The following is a 13204-nucleotide window of genomic DNA, read 5'->3' on the forward strand; positions in this document are numbered from 1 at the left end:
ATCACAGTCACTTTAAGCAAGGAAATGAAACAAGATGAACACAAGAAAATGGTATATAATGTTGTTTAATAATGGTATACTCTATGGTACTCTATGGTATGCCATAAAACATTTACAAAATATTCACAAGGTGATGCAATCAATTGACAATACATTTATTTCAATTATATAGTTTCAAATAAAAAGTTTATACTTGGAGCAATGGTTCAAATGCTGCTTTCTTTTCGCAGTCAGTAGAGCATTCTACTATGTGTTGTCAATGATGTTGACTTCATACAGTAATCCAATGCTAATCATTTACACATCCAAGAATCTGCAAACTAACAGAACCAAGCATAAAGGTTATATACAAAATTTACAACAGAACACCTTAATACATAACCCATCAAACATGGTCTAAAATGACCAATAATTTCTCCCTGATTAATGCATAGAAATACAATGCATTTTACTCTCAGTTCTTAAAAATGTATACATTTCTCAATAATCCCAAATGGGTGATTTCATAAAGATTTCCAACACGATGACATATTCTGAAAATAGCTTAGATCATTTCAACAGTGCATACACAAACTGTCCTCTTAACTGTGTTAGACATTTCTATTGCTATATTATATATTGATTTCAGAGGTTTCTTAATGCATGGAAAGTGCTTTTTATTTTTCTAGCATGAATGTATAGTAAGATATCATTGTTGGTGAATGAGTGTGTATTCCCTTTTCTCTGGGCAAGAGAATGTGCTTCCTTCTTGTTAGTTGTGTGACTGTGTGTGCTGGGACAGAAGGACAAAGTTGGGTGAGGAATGAGAGAGGAGCAACAGGCTTTCTCTCTTTTTTGGTCTTCAGAACGGTCACTGTCACTGACAATCACTGGGAGGGAGAGGTGATGACTTAGTATTGAAAGTGGTTTGATGTCGATTCATAGAACACAAGGGAGAACACAGTCTTTTGCTCTTTTTTTAACAGTTTTCAGCAACCCTGGAAGCAATTGGAAGGAACTGTTCACAAGTTCCAACTAGTTCAGGAGCCTCCACCTCCCTGCTATGCCTGCGCCCTCCACTGCTATTTTTCTCAGTCCACTCAATCGGGGCATCAGACTTGGCACAGATCCCACAACAACTGTCCCATCATGCAGAGGCCAGTGACTGCGGCAGGCTAGGCTTGCGTGAGGAGCAGGGAGGTTGCCCAAAGCAGACGCCTCAGTAAGCTGTGGCTCTCCAGGCTGGCCCTCGTAGTCACTCAAGGATCTATGCGGAAGGCCAACAGCTTGTCGGAGTGCTGGTTGTTCAGGGTGCGCAGGTCAGGCAGACGCAGCAGCAACTTGGGGAAGAGGGTGCTGTCGTCAGGATGGCGACGGGTGACGAGAGAGCGCAAAGCTTTTATCAGATTGTCCTGCAATTGTTCCACTGCTCCGACCTCCACTATACCAGAGCGGTCTGAGGAAGAGAGAGGGAGGAGAGATAGGGGTTAGACCCGATGGAGTGTGTACGTGTACGTGTGCATGTGCGTGTGTATTTGTATTTGTATGTGTATGTGTGCATGTCTTACCAGCAGACACCAGCACAACAGCCATGAAAAGGGCCATCTCATCTGGCTCCAGACACAAAGATCCTAGCTTCTCACTGAAGTCGAACATGGCGTCCAGTAAGGAACCCATGCCAAGAGCCCTTAGTGATGCCAGTGAGTAGGTCTGCCCGTTGAGGAAGGTCACAGTCCTCTCCTTGGGGTCAAACAGTGAGCAGAACCTCACCATCAGGACCTATGGACAAAATCAGACCAGGTGAGTATCGGACAAGTCCACGGGGGAAGAGAGAAGAAGCAGAGAAAAATCACATCTTGAGTTAGACCCACAAATTCTACGTTTGACTGGACGTACCTGGAAAGTGCCGGACTTGAGCAGCATGACTTGATCATGCTGGCTAAGACTCTGGAACCCTGGGATGCTCTTGGCAAACTCCACCACTTCTTTGACGGCAGGGGTGAAGCACTGGGAGAAAGACTCCCACACCTCCTGACTGGAGCGACTGGCTGGAGCCACAGGACAGGCATTCAGGGGACAAGCCTGGGAGACGGAGAGAAGAAGAAAGAGAGAAAAGGAGGCTTTAGGGAGTTCTTATATTGAAGTCATAGTTGTACATGTTCCTAAGCCCCAGGGATTGGGACTGTAAGTTTAGGATTTAGGATGTTTCAGCTACTACCTCCATGACCACAACACTTCAGTTTAGACCTGTACATGTATTCATACTGTGTATTGGCACTGACAATTGGCACAACAATAGATATTCATATAAAAATCCCCAAAAAAGACTCACCAGGACTTTGGCTCCTCCATTCAACTTCCAAGGACAGGGACTTTGGTTCTGGGAATCACAGGCTGAAAAACTGTTCTGGTTGTTGGGGTAGGACTGAGATGATCCAGTACCAGTGATGGGGCATTGACTTGATTGGTTGGAGTAGGTGTACTTGGCATTGTCAACGTTGGTGCTAGTGGGGTTGTTGTTGTTGTTGGAGGCAACAGGGCAGTGTGTGGGTACGTGGTAGCTAGATGTCAGGTTTGACTGCCCCCCTTGAGAGGGACTAGAATGGGATTGTGACTGGGTCGTAGAGTGCGAGAAGGCAGATTCCTGTACTATGTTGTTTTGGAAGGACGAATGGCCATGGTTGTTGTTGCTGGCAGCCATCTTGAGTGGTTTCTCTTCACTGACGAAGTTGTTGCAGTAAGACTGCGATATGGAGCCCACTCCTTCATTTGACTGGTTCTCTGGACTGCAGGGGGCCTCAGGGGGGGGTGAAGCCTCAATTTCCATGGAAGCTGATTCGTTGAGACTGTTCATGTAGCTCTGCATCTCATCCAGTAGTCTCTGTTTCTCCCGTTTGGGAATACGCCCAAAACGCACAGCTGGAAGAGAGAGAATAGGCTCGGTTAGCAATCATTGACATTAAGCATCAGTTTCACTTCCAATTCCGTACTGGTGACACTTTCATTAATACATGGAGCAGCACAATACTAAGGCACTGGATATGATTTGCACATTCAAAAGCTGCAGATGGACAGCAGAGGAAGAAAGTGGTCTGCCAGGGCTCGGTATAATACGACCTCTACATCTGACGCTCTGACTGCCCATATAATTGCTATGTGGATTACTAATCCAAAGACCTCTCTACTCTCTCTGACTGTTCTGGAGCTATCACAACATGGTCGCTAATGCCCTCTCCTCATTTGACTCCTTCATCCTTTTCTACATCTTTACAATCCTCCCTTCCCCCTTTCAACACTGCACCTCCTCTGACAACCCTATTTATAGCACCCTGCCACTGTATGCTGCACCACCTCCCCCAATCTCTCTGCCTTTCGCTCTCCTCTGTCTTTCTGTTGAGCACTCGCTCTCTCTTCTCTGCGGAAGTAGGTCACTGGGTCAGCAGCATTGAACATGATGTCATTAGTCAAGTGACAGAGTGAGTGAGTAGTGAAAAGTTCAAAAAGAGAAGACAGACAAGAGGGAGAGGTAAAAGACGTGGATGGACACAAAACAAAGGGGTCAAGGTAAAGTAAAGGGAATGATAACAAGATATCAATTCATGAACAGAGATATCAAGTCATATACATAAAATGAAAATGAAAGGATGAGAAAATGTCTGAAGGGAAGTAAGAGCCATTTATGGATCTATGACATTGTGGTTGTGGGAGCCCGGGTAAAAACTGTAATCATATCCACATTGCATTTTTATTTTTATTTTATTAGTGAATATATTCAGAAAATTAAAACATGTCAAATATGGAATTTCATTTTCAAAGGTTGAGAAGAAGTTGTGATCTGATGAATTAGCAGGTGATTTTTCACTCCTGCATTTTGTCTTTTTTGGGTCATCTAAAAATGTTTGCTCCAGAAAAGCACATGATTTATTATCACCCAGTTTAGTCCTATCCCCAGAGATAAGAGTCCTGCAGGGAAACAATGCAGTGGAGCAGACGAACAGCACTGATTTTGTGTCTAATTGAATTGTCAACTAGGTTCTTATGATTAACAGGACAGAATTGCATTATACAGCAAATGACTGTTTGTAAATGTCAGCATTGAAAAAATAATAGGTGTGAAGAAACATCAAGTTGAACACATGGGGTAATCAACAGCCTCATGCCCCAATTTCCCAAAATAAACTGTATTTGTCATAGATTCTCCATGACTGATGACTACTGGGACTCTCAAGCTCCTCTTGTCATAAATCAGATACCAGGGCAAGGAGATAGGAAGACAAAGGGGAACAGCAGACAAAGGGTATGGGGAGAGTAAGGAGACAAGAACATGGAGAGACATAATGGATTACTAGTGATAAGGAGTAATATAAACCTCTGGCCCTATCAAAAAGCTATCTAGACATTTCTTGGCTTGGGAGAATTATAACCATGGAATAATCCCTTGGTCAAAAGCTACTGCAGTTTTAGTTGGCATTCATCAAATGTTATGACAAAGACATTGTCTCTTACCATCTCTGGACATGCCCACGGAGAGACACTTCTTGAAGCGGCAGTGCTGGCAGCGGTTTCGGTTCATGCGCATGATCAGACAGTTTTCATTCTTTACACACATCTTGTAATGGATATTTTGCTGAATACTGCGTCTGAAGAAACCCTGGGGAAGGGAGAAGAAGAAATACTTTGAAGTGTGTGAAAGAGTGGGTGTGTGCGTGTGCGTGTGCGGGTGCGAGTCGTGTATGTAGTAAAAGGAATGATATAATATTGTCTTTTGCAGGTCTCACCTTGCAGCCCTCACAGGCGTGCACACCATAATGGAAACCAGATGCGATGTCGCCACACACCTTACATAGGAGCACCATGCCTCCCGTCTCTATACAAGAAACACACATCCATTGTCAGAGAGAGGTATACAATACAAACTACAGACAAGTAAATACAGAGGAGAATAGGAAAGAGTGCAGTGAAAGCTGTACTTACTGGTGAACGTGCCGGTAAAACCACAAGGTCTTTTGGCCACTATGGGATGGCTGTAGGTGGCTGATGACACCGTTGAAATTTGGGCAACTGGTGCATTGTTGACTTCAGGAAACTGGAAGACCATTTTCGGTGAAGGGGGAGTTCCTCCTCTTTGCTCTCCTCTCTGCTTCAGGGGCCCAATCTCCTGAAAGGAGATACCCTCTGGGGACGAGGGCTGGGAGTGGGAAGAGGGTGACTGGGTCTGGTATCCACTTGAGGGACTGCCAGGACTCGGGCTGGCACTGCCAGATGAGCCGGCATATAAGATAACACCACCTGGTGGGACAAAGAGGAGCGAATGTTCAGTTCACTGATCTATATCTAGGTCTGTGTTGAAATTCACAATGTAGGTCGGAATACGAGAGTTGAGCAATGCTCTACTTTGATACAATGAGTTTATTTGGCTGACCTTCCGAATTTTCTTTTTCTGTGCACACAAGCACACACACACACACACACACACAAGTTAGCCTCAGTTAGCCTAAATAAACATTTGGTGTTTGCTTTTGGCTTTAGCTGACTAGCCAGCAAGCTAATCTAACTATTGCTAATATGGAACTATTAACATTAGCCAATAATGCAGAGGGCATGTTGCAAACCTCTAGCTGACAAAAGATCATTATTACAAGTCTGCAAAATGAGGTCAGATTATGCAATGTGATGGCTGTTAGTTTAAATTAGTTTATCACAGGAACTAACTCTGTCGTAATGCCTTACAAAAAAGACATCCTATCAAAAAATTAAAACAATTTTAAAAAGGATATGTGCCCTTTTTTATATAGGTTATATGTCCCTATGGGAATATTATGGAAATATCATAGGATCCTTTATTAGAGTAATACCAGATATAAAAGTACAGTCACTATAGGCTACTCACAGCGAGTACCACAGAGTAGTCTATTATAGTAATATTGTCGTGATTTTTGTTAGGGACTGAAACAGTCTTGAAAAAAAGAGAAGAAAAAAGAAAAAAGAAAACGACACGCCCATTGTACACAATGTTCCACAACATTTCGTTCGAGTTTAGGATGTGAAGACGGAAATGTCCCATTACCCCTCAACACAACACACCCGGCCAATCCCCTTGTTTTGCAGCTTGCGTTCGCTCTCCCCGCGAGAGATGAGAGACTGCCCCTCACGTGTAGGCTGAGCCAGCCAGCTGCCTGCTCGCTTTCAACACTGAGTCTTGCTCCCCTCCCTCCCCCACTTTTGGCTCCGGGCCCGCAGCCCCATCTATCCGCCAGCCACCTGACCGGGAGCTCACATGGACTCTTGACACAGTTCCCGCCCGGCTCACAAGGCTGTTTGCGCAGTCCCGTGTAGACAACAGCAGCAGTACAATAACAAGCGCTGGGGGAGATCACGTTTGGAATAGAGAGGGCTTTAATGCCGCGAGTAAAGAGGTAGAGAAAGGCAAGCAGGGCTCAGCTACCGTGAGTATACAGTTGCATTCCACTCAGTCCCCGGAAACCGGGGAGAGGGCCATGTAACGTGAACAGTCACGTTGTTACTGACCACGTTTTTGACACATTAAAAGTTACTTGCTTGGGGTTTTACTCGGTTGGAGTGGTGGAGGGTAGCCTAAACCCACCGAAACCAGTGTATCCACTTTTTTTAGGCTGACATAATTCTTTACAATGTAAATCTATAATATCACAGTATAAGTGGTATCATCTGAGGATAGTGATGATACGATATTTAAAAGAAGCACATAAATTAATGCTTTTCTGGAAATAAATATTTTTTGCTTTATATTGGTGGGCCCCCTTTTGATGATCCCCAGTTTAAGGTCACAGCTTTCCCTCCTTTTTATTGACCACTATAAACTGGTGTCTAATTTCCATATCCTAAAATCTTGCCAATAAAAAAGCCTGTGTGGGAATTGCATGCCTCTTGCTCTTAAGATCTGTGTCATCAGGATTATCGTAGGTAGTTCAAATGTTATTCATTGTACAACCTGTAAAAGAACTCTTATCAGACTCGATATCCTTGAATTGTTTATAAAGTCATTCTGTGCACATTTTCTCTCCAGGGCCTTGAATCATCTGTGAGAAAGCCTCCCTCTGCTCCTACGCTTTCTCTCCTTGAGAAAACACGTGCTGCATTTCTGTTTAGCTTTAAGTGCCTCCTTAATTCCACAGCTTACACGTGTCAACACTGACTGCAAGGCTTGACGGCTTGTGTGTGGTGGCAGTTGCACTTTCTGACAGGTATGACTCTAATCCAGTGCACGAACACACATGTATACATAAATATTACGTGTGTGTGTTTGTGTGTGGGGAGCTAAAAGTCTGTGGGCGTGTGCACCGCCTGAGGAGGACGGGATCGCATGGCAGTGTCAAACAAACTCCACACCCCTTCTCCATGTTCACCATCACGTTCCCACCCCCCTGACGTAAAACTTCCATATCCTCTCTCTGTCTCTCCATAACTGTTTCCTGGAATGTCAGTTGACCAGGTGCCAGGCCAAGCTCTTGGAAAAGCTCATCCCTGGTGCACTCAGGCACAGGTTACAACATGTGACCTGTGGAGACACATAGGGCCATAAGAGCCGCAGAATAAACAAAACACTCGCAGGCCCCTCCCTCGCCTATCCTCATGTGTCCCACTCCCGGGGCATGCATGGCAGACAAGTGATGCATAAACCTCATGCTCCTATCATGTCTTGGGGGAGACGCCCCTTTTTAGCTTCACCTAGTCTGTCCTGTTTCATGTGAGCATTTACAACTGTGCATGGGCAGTAGCCTCGCTCCACGTGAAACAGTTGGCCCCGTGTCATGAGGCTGTTAATGAAACACTTTAAGGAGGATGGTTTGCCTTCTGTGTGGGCAACACTTGAACTTGAACTCACAAATGTTCCTTCATTGCCATTTGAAGATAGAACCATTATTTGTTCCACATACTACCTTTTCATTTAGGACCAGTGTTTAATGAGTTCTGTTGTTCAAAAGTAGTCTCATGGCTCTTGCTAACATGAGTGACACCTGTAACACATTCGGGTAATTTAATGTAATTACATTCAGTGTTTCAAGTCTTAATAAAAAAGTATTATCCCTCTAATTATGACTCATCCAGATAACCACATGATAATTAAAGAATCTCAGAACGAAAACACACATTGGGAGTGGCTGTTCTTGCATTTGTTCTTGCATCAATAAAGACTAAAAGAGTCAGATAATACTCATCCATTTAGGTCACAAGGTCAGCTCTCACAACAGCACAGGTTACATTAGGGTGGTCATAGACAGTTGTGCCACTTCTCTTCCCTTGCCATGCAAAGTTACATATAACATATATTAGAGTCACTATACCAATGAAGCTTTGAGTCAAGCCCGCTTTGGCAGACATTGTATTATACTTATTATTTAGCTCTTCAAGGTGTAATAAGCCCAGATTCCCCTTAGCAGCTGTACAGTTCAATCTGTATAGATGTCCTGAACTAGATAGCCATAGCTTATGCTAGCAGACTCTAGGAAGAGAGCTCTTTATCTGACATACAGTAAGTACTTGGACCACAGTGCCATAATATTGCACTGTGTTGCAATGTACTAAGTATTGTATTTTAATAGAGTGATTTAGTCATTTATTAGTCATTTATTAATAGATTTTACTTTTATTTGACTACTATAAAAAAAGGGGGTAAAATATCCCTGAAGGCAATAAAATGTGTAAATGAGTAAAAAGCCACAAATCACTTACTATAACACCTGATTTGTGAAGTGTGGTAAATAGGAAAACAGATATGTCCATGGCTACTAATAACTCAACAAAGACACCAAATATGTGCAAAAGAATGTGCACTATAGTGATATATGTCTACTACAAAAATGTTAAGGAAGCTTGAGCAGCAGTCCCGGACTCTCAGTGGAAGAGGCCAGACCATTGTAAAACCAGTGCCCAACAATGTAAAGCCTCCTCTGCTGACAGTTAGTCTTTATTCTTTCCAAACAGACCCCTGTGCTATCTGTAATCTCATTTGCTATCATTTGGTTGTGGTTGGAAGTTACAGTTTAAGTGTAAAGTAGTTTGTAATTAGGACTACAATACTGATGTAGGCTATATCCTTATTCTTAAAAGTAAATATAAACGAAGGGGTAAAAGGCTAAAGCATTCTCAAGTTGATTGAATTTTGCCTAATAATGATGATGAGAAAGGCTTTTTCAGATTTACATTGTAAAAGTACTGGGACCATATGAGAAAGCTGGCAAGAGCATTTACAGTTCATTCATAATCACAACTGATATGCCTACGCATAAAATACATGCATCAAGTTTGTAACTTTGCATTCACATCGGTATCAACTCAAGCAACTGGTAAATGAAAGCCCATTCATCCTCTAACTGAGTCACCAAAAGATTACCCTGCCAATGTGACAGCAGTCTGGAGATGCAATTCAGTTGTTGCAAGCGATGACAAATCTGCATGTTCTATTTTCTACATTGCTAAATGGATGTGTGTTAATAGGTTCATATTTTGCTTTAGCATCCAAAAATATTATTCTGTTCATATTTATATATATTGCCAAAATGTTGTTGTTGTACAAGACCAGTATGAAGTTATCATTGGAACTATCATGACTGCCACCAAAATATTTAAGCAGGTGACCCAGCGACCAAGTTAATGGATGTGTGTAGGCACAGTAAGAACTGGTTATAGCCAGATCACCCACAGCCCGGGTTGAATATAGCCCAATTTAGGTTAATACCATTTGTCCTTTAACTTTCAGACTCCAGTCACACTTGACGTTTTAGGTGGTTCACTACAATTATTGATTATTATTGAACATTTAAAACCTGTTAATACTAAACGGGGCGAGGAAATAGATAGTTAAACCCTTCTGACCCACTGACCAAGCTTTATCTGTCAGCGAATAAACAGGAATCCCCGTGCAAGCTTTGTCTGAGAGCGAGCAGAGCGCGCGATGGAGAGGAATAACCGGGAGGGCGGGGTGCCTGGGAATCACGCGCGGCACGTGGATACTGAGGCTTATACACGTGCTGTCAGCCGGAGGCGGGGAGGGTGCGTATTAGAAACCAGGCACATGATGCCCACCAGTATCACGACCGTTGCTACCTAGGCTGCACGAGGTGGACAGCTGATGACGGCCATGGAAAGACACTAAGATATTAAGATACTCTCTTTTATCTCTTCTACTAGGCCTAAATATTGCTACAATATTCCTACAAGGATTTCTAGTGCGTTTGTGGCGCTCAATAGTGAGGTTATAGTGGCGTCATCGCACTTAATGTTTTTTTTTTCTTTTCTCCAATGGCATCACTATAATAATAATCCCTGTAATGTTCCTATAGTATTCCCACAGTATTACTAAAGACGCTTACAGTTCTTTTTTTTTTATAGTTTTATAGTTCTGCCGTGCCGGCAATTAATGCAACACTGAAAGAGAGACACGACTGATCGTACAGTTCTAAATCTAGATGCTATTGCAGTAAAGTATCATTGATCCCACAAAGATAGCAAGAAATAAAGCAGGTATTGACTTGCTCATTTGACTTGTTTGCATCTGGTACTACTGTATGAAAGAAGGGTAAAAAGTTGTAAACAGAGAGTAATAGCTAGAGAAATTATCATAGACCTCAGCGTCATTCATCAACGTCCACTATTACATTTAGATTATGATTCACCTTCTGGCTTAACTCGATGTTTACTCCAAAGATTGGCCCACAAGTCATGGCCGGCACACTGAAAAACTGGCTCCTTTTACTTGTTTTGGCTCACATCTTGCCAGTGGGCGTGATTGTTCCTTGACAGACCCACACGTGTGTGGGGAAAAAAGACTGCGTCCCAGCCAAATATGGGAGTCACTTACACAGTCGAGGGTGACCTTTGTAAATGAATCACACAATCTGGGGATACACTAGACAACTATTGCCCCGATTTTAGCCAGGATTCACAATCGGGCCGAGTCTGTCCTGGTCTGCACTAGTCTGCAGATGTTGGGGCAGTCGGCGTGGCCACTTGGCACAGAAAATCTATAAGTGTATGAGGGGTACAGACTCTAATCGACAAGTGTGTGGGGGGAGCAATCAACTAATTCTTCATACAATACATTAATATACAGGCCTACCAATCTTTCTGGTACCAAGGCAAACAGGAAAAAATACAGGGAAGACCTAATTATTGATTACACAAAACCTTGGCTGCCAGATGCCGATTTTAGACCGGAAAGTCACTTATTAATTATGATTTATTAGTCTACATGTCCGGTTGGTAGTCCTGACCAGACAATGTAAATGCGCAGTCCGGTTTTGCAACATCTGGCACCGTAGCCAACATCGCCTACAAACATTCTCAGTTTCCACTTCATAGCTTTGGCTCCATTATGTAGCAACAGGTATTTGATTCACATTTGCTGCTCGCCTCCAGCTCCCCTGCAGTCTGTGCAGTCCATACTGACTTCCACAACTTCATGTAAATGCGTTTTGGGTCTGTGTATTTTTTGGTAATTCTATTTTCCTCCCTGTCTGCTTCTCTCTCCTTTCCGCTTTCCAGGCCTTGATGCTGAAAAACGCACAGCTCTGTATTCAGGTTGCAATACCAAAATGGGCTTTTTTAATTTTTGTTATTTTATTTTCTATTGTAAAAAAAAATCTGCAGAAACGACTCGGTTAGTGTATACGCCCAGTCTTTTCATAATCTATGATTTTAAAAGTTGTGTGGTGTATGCCCATCTTAACCGATTCACTTTCTACGACAACCGATAAAACACGTGTTGTTTTCACTTATTGATCGGGCTTATTGGAGAGTACAAAGAAACATCATACGGGCGCCCACATCCAACCAAAAGCGGGACCGAATGGTTCACCACGTCTGATGACAAATATCGCGAGAAGTGGAAGTAAATGAAAGTTAAGATGAAGAGACCTGAGCTGCACTGTAGAAAAGGGGAGAAGACGAAAGCTCTGAACAACGTGCGCGGTCAGAGGGCGTTCTGGGTCGTGCCTCACGTGAGTTTGTTTACATGCAGAGACTCGGAAGTCCGTCGCAAAGATTGTAGCGAGGACTTCCCTTCCGATGCTCAACTCACTCAAACCCGTATGCGGCTGACAACTGGCAACGTACCAAATGCTAGACCGCTGAATGCCAAGAGTCACGCATATTGCTCACCCAAACTACGTTAATGTACCTGGGAGTGTCACACTCATTTCCAAAGGCGACACACCGTGTTTAACATACAGCACGGACAGGGACTCACTAAAGAATTAGCCCACAGCCTACGATGGTTAGGAAATGTCAAGGAAATGTAGTGCCTTGAAAATATTATTGGACAGTCCAAAATACAAAAGTACAAAATGAAATGTAGTTCGACACAATAAAACCAATGACTATATGATTCTCTGGTAAACGGGTCTATGTAGATATTAATTTATGCAATTATATGTATAATTGTCAGTTAACAATCAGCCATGGGCAGTGCAAATAAATCCTCTTATCAAAAGCTTCCTAAAAATAACATTCATAAAGGGACGTGCAATGACACCGGTTCTCGTTCAACACTATTCCATTCAAATGAAGTGATGTTTAAAAGCCACTGAAATAATGCCGACTTACCTGGGCTGTTGTCCATGTTTCCCAGTCGTTTGCTGCTGTTGTGTGCTGTGAAATTCGCGGTATTTAATTCTGGGTTGATTGCCTCGCTGCGTCAATGAGGAGTTTCGTTGATATAGGTGAAAGAGTCATGAACTGCCAAGGCATAGAGAGTGTATCCCAAAGACGAGACCAACAAGAATGTGCACAGGGCATCGGAGGGTCCTATCAACCCGGTCAGCGAAAAACAACCAAAAAAAAAAAGAGTAAATTAGAGCAAAACTAGTTAGGTGAAATCGATCCAAATCCTGTTCCACTGTGCGTAGATGCTGCGAGGTTCAGGATTGCGCGACTCTGCGTCTGTGCACCTTATGATGCCGGGCTACTGTACGCTATGACTGTAGTAGAACAGGGCTTCTCTAGATTAAAGAAGTCCCAAAGTATTCAGCTGCGTGCCAGTGTACAGTCACCATAAAAACATCCTACCCAAAGACCTAAGTGTGGAAATAGTTTAAACACTCCCCACCCATCAATAAGCAACACGCGCCCACAGTAACCAGCACGTTTTCAGGTGCCTGAGAAATGTGACCGGTTTTTTTGTCCTCGTTTTTTTTTGTGTCCCTTCAACCTCTGATGTTTGTTTTTGTGTGTCAGGGATCTCTCTCTC

The 13204-nt window shown here is 43.1% G+C and overlaps 1 protein-coding gene across 1 annotated transcript; it reads right to left on the reverse strand.

Annotated features, from left to right (window-relative positions):
- Positions 1–55: 55 nt before the first annotated feature.
- On the reverse strand, positions 56–13204 carry LOC139655068 (nuclear receptor subfamily 1 group D member 1-like). Its single transcript, XM_071532373.1, has 8 exons — positions 12562–13204; positions 4954–5268; positions 4758–4846; positions 4486–4630; positions 2312–2898; positions 1876–2061; positions 1548–1758; positions 56–1435 (listed from the first exon to the last, which is right to left on the reverse strand). Exons 1-8 carry the CDS (start codon positions 12575–12577, stop codon positions 1239–1241), a joined length of 1746 nt encoding a protein of 581 aa, XP_071388474.1. The 5' UTR covers positions 12578–13204; the 3' UTR covers positions 56–1238.

The sequence above is a fragment of the Centroberyx affinis genome, unplaced genomic scaffold (genome assembly GCF_046629955.1).
Source record: "Centroberyx affinis isolate AG114_WGS23_722 - 3 ecotype Tasmania unplaced genomic scaffold, CSIRO-AGI_Caff_v1 ptg000151l_1, whole genome shotgun sequence".
Taxonomy (NCBI): Eukaryota; Metazoa; Chordata; class Actinopteri; order Beryciformes; family Berycidae; genus Centroberyx; species Centroberyx affinis.

Excerpts from the sequence above, each read along its gene's own strand:
- LOC139655068 (XM_071532373.1), bottom strand. Across the intron at positions 4,631-4,757 it reads ACGCCTGTGAGGGCTGCAAG|GGTTTCTTCAGACGCAGTAT; the intron begins GTGAGACCTGCA and ends TCCCTTCCCCAG. Across the intron at positions 2,899-4,485 it reads CGTGGGCATGTCCAGAGATG|CTGTGCGTTTTGGGCGTATT; the intron begins GTAAGAGACAAT and ends TCTCTCTTCCAG.